At 33.6% G+C, this 18,691-nt stretch overlaps 2 protein-coding genes across 2 annotated transcripts in view; both read left to right on the top strand.

The window, feature by feature from the left end:
- Positions 1-1,449: 1,449 nt before the first annotated feature.
- On the top strand, positions 1,450-15,798 carry LOC113517423 (protein scarlet). The gene is given in 15 exon segments (XM_026902085.3): positions 1,450-1,649; positions 3,928-4,120; positions 4,721-4,769; positions 5,503-5,552; positions 6,057-6,193; positions 6,633-6,803; positions 7,441-7,679; positions 8,782-8,977; positions 9,203-9,239; positions 9,242-9,336; positions 9,911-10,138; positions 10,579-10,714; positions 11,529-11,634; positions 12,326-12,426; positions 14,834-15,798. Coding segments are annotated over 15 exon segments (1,983 nt in total). The 5' UTR covers positions 1,450-1,580; the 3' UTR covers positions 15,010-15,798.
- Positions 15,799-16,743: 945 nt separating this feature from the next.
- Positions 16,744-18,691, top strand: part of LOC113517425 (rho GTPase-activating protein 23) — a 477,294-nt gene continuing 475,346 nt past the window's right edge. The window contains exon 1 of the mRNA XM_052902374.1: positions 16,744-17,155. Within this exon, the coding sequence (XP_052758334.1) occupies positions 17,131-17,155 (25 nt within the window). The 5' untranslated portion in view covers positions 16,744-17,130. The remainder of the gene's footprint in view (positions 17,156-18,691) is intronic.

The following is an 18,691-nucleotide window of genomic DNA, read 5'->3' on the forward strand; positions in this document are numbered from 1 at the left end:
ACTACACGGACCCATCCTGGCATAGTATAGGCTACCCCTTTTTTCCACTGGGCGTCGTAAGAGTTAACTAAGAGAGCTATGGTCGAAGGATGAGAAGCAGCGTTCCTTTTAAAATATCAACAAAAACCAAACTACGGTTTTTTTTTATGGGTGAAAATGGATGGTAACTCCGTCTGCTCTAACGATATTAACCAGTGAAGGGTGATAGATGAGAGAGGTGTTATCATGATGAATTATAGGAATTAACCATGATAGTTTCAATGGGGTGTTTTTTGCTACAATTCTTAGACATGACAAACTTTCCCCCCACCAAACTGACGGCCCACCTGATGGAAAGTGGCAATACCCCACTTATGGTGAAGGCTATTCAGTAGTGGATCGTTAACGGCTGATACATACTAGTTTGTTTTTTACATTAAAAAAACACATGTTTTTTTTAATGGGTGAGAATGAAATGGTAATGTGCTGTGGTTGGGCGTTAGTAAGTGAATATGAAAGCCTAGAAAGAAAGAAATAAATACCAATGAATAATACCATGAAATATTTTCCGAAATTTCAGGACCGAACAAAATATAAATTTGATGTAAAATTACGTAATACATTCCGTTTAAAAATATTTTAAAAAGTTGAAATATAGTTTCTTTGGATTATCACGATAGGATTTATCGAACGAAATACATATGCTGGACTGCAAACACAACAAGAACATGAAATTAAGTCAATTGGTTGACGAATTCATCAACAATAACCACGATGGTTGCTAAAGAGAGGTGTTAAGGTATATTGCTAGCAATGGGGTATTAGACCCTGTTACTAACAATCCCTTTCTTCTGGTAGATATTCCTTATTTAATATTTTTTTTATACAACTTAGAATGGCAAACTTTCTGACGGCTCACCTGATATTCCGTCGCCTATAGACATTCAATACATAACAGGATTTCTATAAAATTAATGGATTCCAATGCAATTTGGTATATATTACAAATATCAAATATCCAGAGAATTTGTAGTGTATAGTCTTTTCAAAAAAAGAGATAAAGAAGTTTTTCAGGGCCAGCGACGCGTGCATAATGCCATAATTTCTGTCTTACTATTGGCTCATAGACATCGTATCGTATATATTCTGCACAATTTAGGATGATGCGTATGACAGCTGAGATTATGACTATTTTTACTTTAAAAGAACTGTATTGGGTAAAATTTTTGGTGTAGAAGACAATCTATGAACATTTTTTTGCATCAGTAAGTTACACTAAAGTTTATATTTTTACATAGGGTTTAACGACCTTTCACCCGCACCACGCTATACCGCACAGAGTATATAGTAAACATTAATAAGGAAACTAGTTTTTTTTTGAAGAGACACCAATGAACTCGTTGTTATCTCATTCTAACCTCTATTTCTGTCTCTCACTAACGCACTGTGAAATGACAGAATAATGCAGCCACATATGTAAGCAGTCGCGCCCGCTCTTTGGCGTATTCGTAGTAAAGTGCGACTAGTAAAATGCATATAGTAACTAAAACTTTTATTAGAAATTTAAATTTGTTTTTTAATTGATTTTTGTGCGCGGGAAAATGATCAAAGACAATAGTGACGAGGCAGTGTTAATGGAAAATCCACTTTTGCCGGTGAATGAATCTTATGTAAGTACATAGAGGTCTGCATATTATAGAGAAGATTTAATTTTTACTAAATTTTACTTTATAATTGTACTTATAAAAATAATTAGTAAGAATGGAAGCTCAAAAGCTTAGTCCACAATAATAGGAACACATGTGGAGTAGGTACTATGGATGTCACAGTGTATTCTGTGACGTCCATGATACTTATTCTCATTAAATGATGTTTTCCACATTTCATTAAGTGGGTAGTCGTATTGTTTCCTATTCGAAATTATATTCCAAAGTAAATCGCTTTACTCGCTTGATTAATGCTTAATTCGATATTTAATATTAAATCCGTACTTAAATACGATCGAAAACATTTATTTAAAGATTATAATTTTATAAAAATATCACTATTTTTATATTGAAAAATACTAAATTTTCTAAATTCAATATTTTGCAAATTATTATTTTAATTACTTTACTATATATTTATTTATTCTTTATTGCACAATAAAACTTAGTACAAGTGGAGTGCTTAATGCCATATGGCATTCTCTACCAGCTAACTGTTAGGTAAAAACAGAAAGCGTATAAAGGGCAGGTGTGGTGAAAAATATGTGACAATTATAGTAACATACTGAAATAATTATACATAATAATACATAAGAAATACACATATCTATATACCAAAAGCACAGCCATGCAAACACAACTTCTTTCTGAAACACCTCTGGTTTTCATAGCAATATTATTTGTCGAAGTCTTCATCTGCGATTAGTCTCCCAATAGATATATATATATATATATATATATATATATATATATATATATATATATATATATATATATATATATATATATATATGAGCCAGAGCATTCCACAATAGATTACATTGTGGCTGTCCTTCTTAGCTTTCAGACAATATAACCGCATCATAATCGGTCCATTTGTTTAGGAGCTACGATACTACAGAGAGACACACAGACATGTCATCTTATAACACCCCTCTTTTTGCAGCATTATGGAAAAGCAGAAATATTAGAATGTTTGAATTACAATAGAATCGGTTTCGGAAACCAATATCTTCTCATTAAGGGTTACAATCTAGATATATGATGATTATGTTGATGATAAGGATTATGTTTTTTGTAGTACTAATGTAAATCCTGCAATGATTTTAGTCATGCTTACGTATATGAATAATTACTTTATAATAAATATATAAACTGCATATGAAAGAAGTTTTAAGAATTACCTCCATATTAATTAGTTTACCCTTTTTTGTACCACTTAAAGAATAGTCTTCCAGTAAATTTTTGGGAAGAGGAGAAATGAAAAAAAGGAGGTAGTTATTTATATATTTATATTTATTCGCATGCCACGTGGTACAAATTAGATATTATAATAAGTAAGCATATAAGACATGTGACACCTCGTAGGGACACCGCAATTTACAGAGAGAACCATCCACTATTTGGTGCAAGAAGTGTAAAAAATAAAAAAAGAAAAACGCTCATAACGTTTATCCATAAAAACTAAAATCTTTTACAAATATATTTTAACTATTGCACTGTTTTGTCATTACTTTCTTTCAAATTGCGAATTTAGCGTGAAAGAAAAAGACAAAACGGTTTAATAGCTAAAATAGGTTTATGAGAAATTTAATGATTAAGGAGGTTATACTACCAGCTTTTAACTGCAGCTGCATCCTTGTGACCGGAGTAAGAAGCAGCCGAAGTAGAAGTCCCTCTCCATCCTATATAATATAATAAATACGTGTACTTGCATAAACCAAATTTAAAAATAATTGGTTAAACTGTTAAAGCCGCAAAGAGATAAACAAATTACCTTTTACATTTATAACATTTATTTATAAGGAACTCATTACTATTAAAATTTTATACAGTAGTGGTAAAAACAAAGAGATAAAAAAAAAATTTGCGATTTTTCAAATGGCTTTTTTCAACAAAAATGGTCGTATTATACGAGTAGTAAAACACAAAGCAATTTGAAGCTTAAAGTTTGTAATTTTTGGACCTTAAAAACCTTGTTTGTTTTTCGAGGAACATGTATCGCGCAATGTTATTGAATAACATGAAAAAAAATTTAAATTTTAGGTGTACGGACTTGAAAAAAAAATCAATAAGGTGGTCAACCTTATTGATTAGATAGGTTGTTCATTTATCTTCAATTTCGTTCTTTTTCACCCTCGATACGACCAATTCTTTCTGAACTATCGGATAAATTTACATATAATACAAATATTTCCCTCGTGGAATTGATGTATTGTTAACTTCTATTATTTTCAACCAGGAACTAACATTAGCATCTGAAATAGTGTACACAGAGAAGAAACCAAGTCGCACTAAGTATGACCCCCTGTACCCTGAGGTTGAGGAGGTGTTGGGCACCAGCCACGCGCCTCGGCCCTGTACACTGGTGTGGAGAGACCTCAGTGTGCATATCAAACAGAAAGATGGACGCCTGAAACGACTCGTCAATAATGGTAAGTTAGTTTTACTTTGAGAGAATATTATTTATTCCCCTACTTCATTTAGTGTTCACGATAATAAGGACATACATTTTTTTATATAACTTATACGTACTGATGATTGATGATTGACGGTGATGATGGAAAATTGTTAATTGTCACGTCATTGTTGTATGGACATGTACGTACATGTTCAACACAAAATATAGGTACAGTGATGAATTGTGGTTGTATTACTTCATATTTTATCATTTCTGAGAACAGTTGTGTTTTTTAATGAGTAATGATGGAATGGTAACCCCGCCTGTTCTATCGGTATACGCTGGCAGAGCACCACTGAGGGATGATAGGTGAGGATGAAAGCAAGTTAGTGTGCTCATTATAAACCGAAAAAACTGCATGCACGTCAACCTTATATATTGCTCGCAAATATATTGCCATGCTACTTTATTTCGATGTAATATACGAATGATACTAAAGATATTGTTTCGTAGAATTCAATTAAGATATAAATTATGCTTGACTTAGAGAACGCCGTTAAGTGTTAAGTTCGCCATAGGTACACTTGTATAATTGTGCATTTTATTTATTTATATTTATTATTGTTTTTCTTAGTGAGCGGCATCGCCAAGCCTGGCACCTTAGTAGCTTTGATGGGACCCAGGTGAGGTTTTTATCTTTATTTAGGTGTACTATTCTATTCACAAGTTGACAAGTAAAGTAACGGCTTACCTGATGAAAATTAAGAAGCAAAGACGCAGACGTAGCTAGTATGGATATAATTTTTAGTTTGCTATCAATTCATGTAGGTGAAAATCGTAAACAGTAATCTTTTTAGATATGATTGTATAAAATTATTAAAATTAATTATGGCTTTCTATTCCAAGCTAAAACCACGAGCTAAGAAGGTGGTTACGACTGTTACTCTATTAGGTGGTGTAATATTTCGTGGTTTACCATAAATACCATATATTGTAGAAAGTACAATTTCTAATGATACAATGTCAGTTAGCACATGTTTCCTTGATTGTATTATTATTGAGTGAATAATTATAGTAAATTGTACTACATGCATTATAAAAAAATCCTGACTGACTAACTAATTAATACACAGCCGAAATTTTTAAAGCTTAGAATACTCTCTAACTACACTGGGTTGACTGGAAGAGATCTCTTTCAGAGATAAGTCCTCCCTTGCTAACAAGTTGTTAAACTAATCGTCGCATGTATTGTTTAAGTGAAATAAAGTATATATATATATACTAAATTTTTACAGTAAATTTATAATATACACAAGTAATAAGAAGGACTTTTTGAACTTCAGTCTCTAAGGGTATATTCTAATGTTCTATATGATTTTGAAACCGAAGTGGTTATATAATATTTTTTTTTTATAGTGGTGCTGGCAAAACGACTCTAATGTCTACATTAGCACATAGAAGTCCAGGTAAGAAATATTTTCAAGTAACATAAGACAGAAATTAACGATGGACGAAAAATTTTCTAACAATTTTTTAGTTTCTTAAAAAAGAAATATAAGATACGCTCTGTGTACGTACATTAATTGAACTAAAAAAACTTTTATAAGAGCTGATAATCGAAATATCTTTTTAACTTTGTAATATTAAGGATATTAAATGAAAATATACTATTCCAATGCAGTTATAGGTCAACCCTCCACTAGATGAAGACGACGATCTTAAATGCATTGGCTACAGTGACCGTTTACTATCAGCTGGGTTATGCGCTTGTTTGCCATCTTTATGGTATAAAAAAAGGGAGTTAGTGGATGCAGGTTGCTCAGAACCATTCCTTATGACAATCTATGGACGCCTGTGTTTAGGAATGGACAAATAATGACTGTAATGATGAGCTAATTGAGCGGCCAGCAATACTATTTAATTAAGTATTGCTGATAGCCAATTGATAATGGAAATTTTTATTTGGACAGTAGGTACAGTCACAGAAGGTGACATCGCAATGAACGGGATGCCAGTAGGAGATTTCATGCACCAGGAGAGCGGGTACCTGCACCAGGACGACTTGTTCGTTGATAACTTGACCGTCATCGAACATCTAACTATAATGGTATTAATTTTTGGATTCTAAAACTTTCATATTTATTATTACAATGTTAGATTTATATTGATTTATTATACATAGGCAGTCAGGCTTTTGCTCTCGTTACAGTCACTCATGACTAAGGATCACGAATTGATTCCAAAACAGATCGAGCTTTTTCGATCTAATTATATATAAGTTAAACCGGTAATAATTAAATTAAAGTATACATCGGCCTCCCAATATATTAATAATGCTAGGAATAGTGTCTGCAACACATTCGAAGTCGTCTAAAGAGCAGTCCTTGTACACTACAGCATGTTTTCGCCGCTGAAAAACTTGAAGAGGCAGATGAATTCATGGACAATGTTAGTCACATAATTACTTATAAGTAGCCCGTCATTTTGTTTATTATAGTTTGTTAGATTATCATTGCAATTATATAACATTTATTATTCTCGGTAAGGCCCGGCTGCGTATGGATCGCCGCGTTTCTTCCATAATGCGAAAAAGAAGAGTCAATCAGCTTCTGAGACAGTTAGCCCTTTACGGTAGTAGGTTCACTAGAATCGGGGGCCTGGATGGACGAAAAACTCTTTCCGGAGGAGAAAGGAAAAGATTAGCATTCGCTACTGAGGTAAGTAGGTATTAATATAATTTTAAATTCATTTATCTATGAATACTTTATCCTCTGTAAATATAAAATATTGTAAAATAATTTATTTGTTTTGCAACACGTGTTTCACCTCTAAAACTTGTTTAGAGAGCCAAGTCCACGCAAAACGTGCGTGGACTGAATGGCGGTTGGAGAGATTGATGACTAATATAGATGGTTGGTAGATCTTCTGGTAATAATAACACTAGTTAATTTTTGAAGGTTAGCCGTCACAAGCAGTAATGATAGCGGGATTACACAAAATTATTTTAATCAACTAACAAGTGATATGAACGTCCGTAAAATAAACCTAGTTTAGTACCTAGTAAAATAATGTATATTATAAAAAGTTACTAACGTAACTATTTTGACAATTAATTAAAATTTTGCAGAATACATTATTTCGTTATAAATTCATTTATATTCTATATTACCTATTATTTTTTATTATTTATAAATTATGTCTATATGGCTTTATTTAGGTTTTTGGTTACACTTGAACTGTTTAAATCATGATTTGATTTTTTTATTTAAAGTACTTCTGATAAATAACTACTTTTAATTACGAAGTAAAAGATCTTTATTTGGTTTAAATAAAAAACATCCCTATTTATTACAGCTTTTGACTGATCCCGGCCTATTGTTTTGCGATGAACCGACCACGGGTTTAGACTCGTCATCAGCTCAAAAACTGATGTCCCTACTTCGAGCCAGTGCTGCACAGGGTAAAACAGTGATATGCACAATACACCAGCCATCATCTGAACTAATGGCACTATTTGACAAATTAGTGTTACTAGCTGAAGGCAGAGTGGCGTTTGCTGGTGATTTCTCCGGGGCTCTACACTTTTTCGAAAGGTATATTTTACGATTTATATTACTAGTCGAGATTATCGACATTTGTTTGAAATTTGAACATATTATTTGTTATATGTTTATATATATTGTTTTATATTTATGACTTATGTTTGCCTTCGTAATTATTACAATTGTTTTTTGGACACTAATCTATTTTATAAGCCGAATGAGATAAGAAATATCTGATTTAAAAAATATCAATTCAAGTGAAACCTTAAACTTTATGCAATTTCGTGTTGTGTCTAGTTACTTAGTGAATTAAACTTATGGATACATTTAAACATGCATTTATCTCTTTATTAGTGTAGTGAAAAGAAACAAAAGTACTATATTAAAAGTAAATGTACCAATGACACATAACTTATAAGATGTGTATGTTTACAATTTTTAATTGGACTTTAATATCGAAAATATTAATTAGAAATCTTTTAAAGATTAAAAAATGTATTTGATTGGCATTGAAATTATATATTATATTTTTTTCATTCATATTAGCCGTTAATTGTCTACTGCTAAACATAGACTTCTCGTATAAAAGCGAATTGTCACTTTTGGCAGGCAGGTTGGCAACCGCAATTAGACCTTTGGTGATGCTGCCCATCCCATCCATAAGTTCCCTTAATCGCCTCTTACAATACCCACAGAATGGAGTTTACATACATACTATACTTATTTTATTACCTATGTATCTACATGTACCAAAACCTTAATCACAAAGATGCCATTCCAGTTTAAGATATTTGTCGATAGTTATTCAATAATTATTTGATACAATTGAGTCTCGTCAGATGGAATAACAAGCAACAACAGTGACCTCAATAGAACTTCCTGACACACTGGCGATCTTATGAGAACATTGCGAGTAAATATTTAAACAACGTTGTGTCATTAGATCTTATCTATTTATTGAAATTTATAAAAAAAGGTTTTATTTATATAGTCTAAATAAAATATACTTCTCATTAATATATTTTTCAATGAGCGACTCGCTATTAGGCGCTGGCTTTTATTTTTGGCTTTATTCTGTCTTGAAACATCTTGTACAATAAGTATAGTCTTTAAAACAGTTTCAAGCTACTGTTCATTATTTTTTTGTTCACAGTCTAGGTTACCATTGTCCACTTACCTACAATCCGACTGACTACTTTATAAAGGTACTGGCCTTAACTCCTGGCTCAGAGACAGCCTCTCGTCAAGCCATAAAAAGCATTTGCGACCAATTTGCTGTTAGTGATGCTGCTAAAGAATTAGATATGGAAATACATTTAGAGTTTCACCTTATGGATCATGAAAATGAGGTTAGTCGGTCTATTTATTACATAGTGAATGGCAGATGTTTTAACAAAAATATTGTGGACTATCTAGATAACAATATATTGTCTATTGATTTTAGCAAACGATAATCAGGGGATATGAGAGGGATAACTTGTAATAGTAATGAAGTACGAGATATAAAAATTAAATATACATATCTATTACTTATTTTTCAGTGATTATGTACCAATTGTTTTTCGATATTTCAGGATACTATTAGAACTACATGGGATATATTCAAGCCACCGTTTTTTTCATAAAAATCATGTGGTTGGTGTACCGGTACTCGCTGATCATTATCAGAGACCCACGAGTGCAATTAATACGGATATTGCAGAAACTGGTAAGTTAACATTTAATAATATTATTTAATAAAAGTAAAGTAAGGGCTCTTTACAAAATACCTTTTATAATATCAATTTGAATGCATTTAATTTCGACCATTTCAAATAAATCATTGAAAATTAGTAGCTGTCGTAGTTTTCTTTTGGAAATATTAACGAGATACAATTAGGTAGTCGATAGTTTAGCCGACCTGAGAGAGACAAAGAGAGATCTTACTTACTTCTTAATAATCCTGAACAATTTACGCACTATCGTTTGGTCTCAAAGTAAAAGAGTTTGAAACGTCTAGATACCATGACAGATAATATAATATATACCTACAATTAGTATGGTAAATATCGTCTATTCCTATAAATATATACACATCATTTGGGATATTATTGTTAGCAGTTTGATATTATTCATGTAGTGTTCTTCAAAGATCAATTATTGGATAAACTTACATTATCTCAGATGGTACGTAATTTCTTTATTAAATAAGAAAATCCTACACGAAATGGTAAAAATATTTCTTTAATTTGATCTACGTTAACAACAACACTTTTACAGTTGACATATTTTACATGTTTTAGGCTATAGCCCTAACAGCTGGACTGTGCTTTATTGGCACTGCTCATCTCACCCAATCTGGTATCCAGGACGTTCAAGGCGCTATTTTCATCATCATAGCTGAGAATACATTCAGCCCAATGTACTCAGTACTACACATGTTTCCAGAAGAATTCCCACTGTTCAATAGAGAGCTAAAGGCGGGACTGTACTCTACACCAATGTACTATATAGCCAGGATGATCGCCTTGGTATGTTTTATTATTTACTATGGATATAATTTGATGGTAATGGCATATTCAGTGCGTTGTTTTTTCTAGAAAATACATGTGATAACATTAAAAACTTACCATGTGTGAACAGGGTGTAACTGAATCACAAGTAAGTAACCATCTTCATCGTTCGATTTTACCATATTAGTTAAATTCACGGGCCTCCTGAAGACACCAATTATAATCCCAAGGTTTTTAACTTGACCATGTTTTACATTGTTTGAATTGCGTATATCTTTGTCTTTAATGATTCTAGAGAAGTGTCAACTTTGTTTTTACGTACTTCTACATCTTCTGGCTTTATCTTATATAGGTATATGTTATCTCTTGGTATACTGAAGGTTTTTGATTACAATTTTGTTTTTTAAGTGATCCTATTAGCAATTTTAATGATTCTTACTCAAGCTTATTTGTTCCAGTTCCCTGGATTAGTGATGGAGCCGACGTTGTTCACGTTGGTGGTCTACTGGATAGCTGGCTTGCGGAGTACATTATACGCGTTCAGTTTCACGGTCCTTTTAGCCATATTAGTGCTCAACGTTGCTATCGCTTGCGGTAAGATTTTTTATGATTAATACTTCTATTAGTTTATCCGGGAATTTCTACAACTTTTTTCTCTATGGTGACAGAGTAAATACCGCCGTTTCCGTCGTTTCCGATTATGAACAGGAAGCATAATACACTAGTTCAAGAGAGGGAAATTTCGAAATGGAATCCTATGTAAAGCCACCAAAATAGCGGAGTAATAGTTCTCTTTTATATGTTACTTAGAATACCAAACAAGCTGACAGACGGTCCACTTGATAGAAAGTGGTAATCGTCACCTATTTCTTGGACATCACAGAATACACCGTTATACCTATGGTGCCCCTCATGCTTTGCTATCCTCCTCTTATAAGAGACCAGCGGGGTTAGAAACCTCGTTATAAATGAATCCCAATAAGATTTGCTTTGTATAATTTGTCGATGTAAATGTAGTCCGCCCTGAATGCTAGAGGTCTATTGAACTCGGCGGGTTATGCAAATGAATTGTTATGATTCGCGTAAGGTTGTTACGATGACCACAGCTTTATCAAAGATTTTTTTAGTAATTTTATTAGAGTTATAATCAAATAATGAGTTATATGGACTTCCGCCGTGTGGTCCTAGCGTAGAATAAACCACTCCTTGCTTTCTCATGGGTGTCGTAAAAGTCGACTAAAGGAAGAAGAGGGATGCACAGCAGCGTTCTTCTTAAATATCTCTAAAGCCTGACTGTGGTTGCCAAACTCCCCAAGGTATGTTCAGCAGTGGACAGTTAAACGCTGATATGATGATGATGGACTTCTGCAAGATGACACCTAGTTTTGTAAATATTTTTTTGCTGCAGGTTCATTTTTCTCATGTGCGTTCGGTTCGATGCCGGTCGCTATCGCGTACCTCGTGCCCTTCGATTATGCGCTCATGATGACATCTGGACTCTTCGTTAGACTGAGGTAATTTGTAACAACAAAATTTGCAATTGATCAATTTTGATTATAATCAAAACTGATATAATTCTGATACAATAATTTATAACACGAAGTTTTCTAATTACAACGTTGGGTTTGCATGTTTTGGGCTACGACAACATTACCTAATAAAGTTTGAAAGATTGTCTTTTTTTAGTTTTTTTTTTTTTTTTAAATTGTATCTTGAAATTATGGAATGATGATGGACATCTAGTTTTTCTATGTCTGCGATTATGTCATACACTTAATTAACAGACAATTATTTTGACGATATTATGTTGCTTCGTCTTACTCTCGATTTTGTTGAAACTTTTTTATTCCATTTTTTTTATGAGTAAAAACGGAATTATAACCCCGTCTGTGCAACTATGATTAACAGGGGTAACAGCGTGGAGGTCGACGCGATAGGGCATACTACTAGCAATAGGGCTTTTAGATCTTATTAATAACAATCCCTTTCCCCTGACCTCTTCCAGTCAATCTTACTAGTACATAAAAGCATTTTGGATTAAGAAATATGTCAAATTCATAATATTTTATGAGTTCACGTCTCAAGAAGTGAATAATTTAATCAAACAATGTTAGAGACATTTAAATATATTAACTTTATTACTTTTATTATTTTGGTATTGCTACAGTATTGTATATGTGTGAATAATAATTTCTTATTTTGTAGTTCGATACCTAAATACGTTTCCTGGATCCGTCACTTGTCATGGTTGATGTACTCCAACGAAGCTATGAGCATACTTCAATGGGACGGCATTAGTAATATAAGTAAGTACAGTTTTAGTTTTTTTTTTATTTCCAGCGTACTAGCTCAGTTTATTACTTTGAATAACATAGAAGCTGACCGTCTATCTAAAGTAAACATGAAGAATGTTATCTATATCACAATGGGAATTTTATGAACTTAGTATGTTTGTTGTTTCGACAATTGTTCCGACTTCATCCGGAAGTTTCTTTCGGGGGAATATGACGCTGCGTCACAGCGTCTCGTCTCGCATTGCGATTTGCAGCCCATTGTTATTATTGTTTTTTGTTCAAAGCAAAACTGCAAAGCGACGTTTGCTAAAGAAAGAAATTGTTAACGTTAGTTGAACCATTAATCATTCCACACCTTTAACTCATGCCCAATCTGAGTCAAGCTGTGAAGAAGCGTTGACGCCCAACTACATATTTCCTTTTAGGTTCATCTGCATTTTTAGTAATGTACTCGTAGTTTAATAATGTAATAAATATGATCTGCAATGATAAGGACTAGATGGCGTAAGTAAGACGTTACGATTAGTTAAACCCTATCTATCTTCAATCTCGCCATGCTAGTACCGAGAACACAGACGTTAAGTTGCTACTGTACTGTTGTACGTGTAGTGGTTTCTATAATGTTAACCTCATACACCAGGGGGGAAAGGATTTTTAGTAATATGGACTAGCAGTCTCATTGCTAGCAATATACGGTATCAGTTTGACCTCCACGTGGTCCCCCCTGGAAACCATCGTACTGAATTCCTGGTGTGTATATCACGATGGGCTAACTGACCTGTCTTTCTATCCTCACCTATCATCCCACACTGGTGCCCCACCACGTATACCGATAACGCAGACGGGGTTACTATTTCATTATCATCTATTAAAAAAACACCATACTGATTGACTTATGTTAGTTTGCTACACTTAGATTTTTTTTAATTTAATAATTAATCCATGCTCAATTTAGTAACAGTATATGTTAGAATGAGTAATCTATATCCTATACAATATTTAATCTGTATTCTACACTGGCCTTTCTTATCTGTGTGGTTCGCTCTCTCTCTCTTCTCTGCAAACGATGATGGTTTCCGTATGTACTTATATTATTATTAATAAATTATTAATTTGTATATATAAAAACATGATAAAAAAGTTATCCCTCTTATTACTAAACTTCTGGGCTCCTCCTACAGTTAAACTTAACAGTATAAGTCGTAACATAATTTAGTATATAAACTCTTCCCTTTCTATCACATCATCTTTATCGCAATAGTAAAATGATTTTGACACATCCTCTTAATATTATCATAGTCTTGAAACATGTGTTATAAAAAACAGACGCCGGATGGCGCTTGGGTATTCCCAATGAAACAAAAAAGATCTGACAGGTAACGTTACAAAGGATCGGGCGCAGGACTATTGAATTGTCCACTGGGTTTCGTAGAATTTTAAAATATTTTGTCCCCATTTATGAATAGGAGCAAATATTTCCAGTGAATAGGAGAATAGCTAATTAGAAGAATTGGTATAGTCATTTTCAATAGAATTTAATGGAAATGTAAATAAACAAATAATTGACTACACCATAAGATAGTCAGCTGATTGAAATTAGAAAAAAAAATTGTGGCAATTTCAACAAAACTTATTGTTTCATTATCCTTGTCATTTTATTATCGTTTTATACAAATAGACTATAAATTACAAGTTTATTTTTTTTATTTTTAATTGTGTCAATGTGGTCTAAGATGTTACACGCAAACTCAAATAATGCCCATTCACTCTAGCTTTATAATATCCCATCAAATCCCATCTAAGGTTAACTAATTATTCAAGTATCGTATTGTATTGATGAGTTCTAATCTTTTTGCTACAATAATTTATAGATTTTGATTTAAAATTACAAATAAGTATTATTACATTAACTTAACAATGTTTAATAACTTAGACATCTCTTTGCATGCAGATATGTCTTATAAATTTTTATTCAATACGGGCTTTGTTCGGAAACTAATTAAAAAAAAATTGTTTAAAAAACTAATCAAGTGGAATAAAAAGTTATTTGTATTGTTTAATCAATATATGTATGTAGTTCTAAAAAAATAATATTTTAATAAGTTTATTAGTTATCTAGTACCCATATAAGCTTAGTTTGAACTTATATTCGCATATGGGGTCAGCTAAGCCGTTGCACGTCGACCGATCGGGTTTTTTTGTGCTTTCCCCTGCCTTATACCATCTTTTCATAGATCCTATGTGTTACCTTAACGATATCCCGCGGTTTAAGATATCTGTAGTCCCCTGGTTTCAACTAGTTTGAGCTTGGAGCTAGATGATTGTGTGATTAGTCCGGGACTATTTTTTTTTCTTAAAGCATGTGCGGGGGCGCTATGTGATTTGTCCAAAATTATTTATTTATTTATATTTTTTACAGCGTGTGTGGCTAACACAAACGGCGCACCGTGCCTCAGTACCGGAAACGATGTTCTAAACCGTTACGACTTCTCCCCGGAACACCTTTGGCTTGACGTCATCGCGCTCTTCGTGTTATACCTGGTCTTCCACCTACTGGCATTGATGGCACTCCGATATAGGACTCGGAGAAAATAAGCTTATAGATATATCTGAAAAGCTTTACACCTATTAGATTAATAACAACTAGATGGAGTGTCTCCCTACAAATTCTTATACAAAAACAGTCATTGTAAAGATATCTCATTTTTTATTTGTGTTAATTAATATTTAAGTTGTAGATGTTTATCAGAATAAAACCGTATTTGAAATTATAATGTTACTAATAATAATTGCCTATTTTAAATAACCACCTGTCATATTGGCTATAAGTGAATAATGACGTAACGACGTAAGAATGTCAGGATATTAGCCCTTCGGATGATTTTATCAGGAATTAACCTTGATAATGTTTAGAGGAAACAGTGTGTGAGTGGCGTTAATTTACTGAGTACAGAGGAATAAAACCTGAGTCCTCAGGAATGGCAACGCATGGGGGGTATCATGGGCGAAACAGTATACTCTGTTATGCCATGGTACTGCTCATGTCTATAGGCGACGGTTACCACTTTCCATCAGATGGGCCGTCAGCTTGTTTGCCATTCTAAGTTGTATAAAAAATAAAAAAAAAATAAAAGTGTAGAGGTTGATCAGATATGGTATAAAGCTAGCAATGGACCACTAATTTCCTAGCAGTTCCCTTTTACAAATTAATAATCCCTATCCTCTCCAGTCATCCAATAGTTGGCTGACTGTCCTTTCGGACCGCTTTTATCAGTTGACGCTCCATCTAGATTCAGATCGAAGTTTATATGTTAATGTTATGTTTACATGGTGTCTATAAAGTATTATATTATTGCTTGTAAATACAAAGATTGAATAAACCTATCTATTGTAGTTTTCTGCTTTTATTTCTGATTGTTTGAATAGAATTATTTTGTTTAATTTCGCCATCACTATGTGTGTGACTGTCAACACTCGAAGATTGATCACCAGTATTACTAACGGAAATTCCATAACTTTTCATATTAGCCATCAGTCTCCGACTGCCATTCTGTTCTCGCACCTTTTGCTACACGTGTTTCACTGGTAAATGAGGCATCTTCAAGCTATTATTAGATCGCTGCTCGGAGCCTAGTGTTAACCGTTCAGCACCTAAACTGCGAAAATTATAAATATCTATTCCATGCTCGCGACTACCTTTCTATGACTGGGATAAAAAGTAGCTTATCTATTTTATTATCTGTGCTAATATCCTTCTTCATGATAATCTGTAACTTTATATTTCATGACATCAATGAATAACTTCATATTTGCCAATTCTAAACCGAGTTTGATAATTATTTTTGTAATATATGTGTATAATTAAATGAATTAGTTCATATTTTCTATACAAAGTTGAATGGATTTTAAACTAATCACACGGCTAAAGAAAAATACATAATAATGGTCGTCTATAGATTTTTACAGGACACACTCTGACACTTATCAATACCCCTCATGCATTGTCATGCTTGAGATCCTGTTATCCGTCCGTATCCTGTAAATTCACTGTCAAATTTCATCGTTTAAACCAATAACCCTTTGTACGTGATAGATACGTATTATTATTATCATTAGTATTCTCCTGTGTAGTCATGAATATCAACTAATAGTTCCAAACTTAGAAATTTCTATAAAAGAGACTGCTATCGCCATCTTTTGCTATAACATGTAAATAAGTACAATCATTAGAATGCTTTTATACAGCTAACGAGAAGTTCAGGCTCTATTCATTAGATGGCGCTACTATCATCCTTGTTTTTACCTGCACAACGGCGGCATCCAGCCGGCGCAAGCGTAGTTCAAATTCATCCGCCATATTCGTCGTGTCAGACGGAGTGCAGTGCACGGCTGTGACATGTATTATCGTAAACTGCATAAAACTTATGACAACGGGTTGTCAATGGTGCTAGTTTTATTCAAAGAACATGGCAAATATGCGATCTAGCGGAGCTGTCAATATAACGGGTCGTTTGTCAAATAAACGTGCAATGAACTGTGTATTCGTGTGTTTATGTTATCAATATTAACACTAATCGTTGTTCGTGTATTGTTTTTATAAATTCCCATGCTATCGGTGGAGTGTTGGTGATTACTATGCAACGTAACATAACCGTGACCTTCGCGTATTGTGACCGTGCTTCTGATGCTTTTTGAGGTTAAAATGCAGCTTGGATTATGAACGACAGCGCCGAGCCGTCAGGTTAGTAAGACGTCCAGTTATTTTATCTGCACTGATAATACGAAATGTTTATTTATCTCATGTTCTACATTCGATGTTTGTAATTAACTTTTATGTACATATTCATAACAAATTGTCAACAACATTTAATACTATTATTCCAACAGCAATGTTAATAACATTATAATTATTCAAAACATCTTAATTCCTGTTCGTCTCAAATTAGTCTGTGAGAAGTTAAACAATAGTAAATTACAATATAACATCGTACCATATGTGTACTTGGAATTGGCGGTAAAATGTAACTGACATCTGTGAAGAGGAAGTTTGTGTTATCCAAAAATAGAATTTAAATTCAAATTAGAATAAACACGTCGGTTCAGTGTATTTGTTATTTATAATAACTTCTGCTTGTAAAGGACTACAATGTAAGTACAACATTGTAGGTTAGCTTGAGTTGCGCGGAGGCCGGTGTGTAGCAGGCTTCACGCGACTCCGCGGAGCGCGCCGAGGGCGGTACAAGGGAATGCACCTCAAGTATTACAAAGGGACCAAAGTTGTACAAGGACGCGTCTTTGATTGTTCCAGTCTTTTTTCTAAGAACGTATTCAATTTACGGCCAGTTTTATGACAGCAAAGTTGAGTTGAATACTTTTAGCAACTCACTGATGTAGGTATTTTTACAAATAAAATAAGATATGCATATTTTTAAATGGTTTTCTAATTGCTACATATTTCTTTTAGTTTTATGTTTATTTTTAATATAGAGCAAGTAACCCCGTCGCTATCAATATATCCTGTCAGGTCGACCTCATCGGAATCATCGTGGCTTTTTATTGCTGAATTCGTGACAAGGGTACGACTGGACTTGATCTATATATCGATACATTGGCGGAGTACTAGTGAAGGATGATGATGATGATGCATCCATCACTAGTACCCCGTCAGTGTATCAATAGCGCAGTCGGGTTACCGTCCCATTTTAATTCCTGTAAAGAATTACCTTGATTCAAAACGTCTATGACGTAAATCCATCAAGCCTTTTTCCAAAATGTGATTACTTTGACCTGCTGCTTTAAAATACATACACTTGCCGGCGTACTTAGTACTCATTACGAGTACATGTTACTTAACCAAGTTACGAATGTACCGAAAATATCTTTTTTATGCAACTTAGAATGGCAACCTAGCTGACGGTCCTTTTGATGGAAAGTGGTAACTGTCGCCTATAGACATGAAACGACCCACCTTATGGAAATTGTTGACCGACGCTTATAGAGTAGACATGAAACGACCCACCTTATGGAAATTGTTGACCGACGCTTATAGAGTAGACATGAAACGACCCACCTTACGGAAATTGTTGACCGGCGCCTATAGAGTAGACATGAAACGACCCACCTTATGGAAATTGTTGACCGGCACCTATAGAGTAGACATAAAACGACCCATCTTATGGAGATTGTTGACCGACACTTATAAAGAGAGTAGACATAAAACGGTCCATCTTATGGTAATTGTTAACCGATGCCTATAGATATAAACAACACAAAGGAC

Source organism: Galleria mellonella, unplaced genomic scaffold, assembly GCF_026898425.1.
Source record: "Galleria mellonella isolate WM207_F2 unplaced genomic scaffold, CSIRO_AGI_GalMel_v1 utg103, whole genome shotgun sequence".
NCBI classification, from domain to species: Eukaryota; Metazoa; Arthropoda; class Insecta; order Lepidoptera; family Pyralidae; genus Galleria; species Galleria mellonella.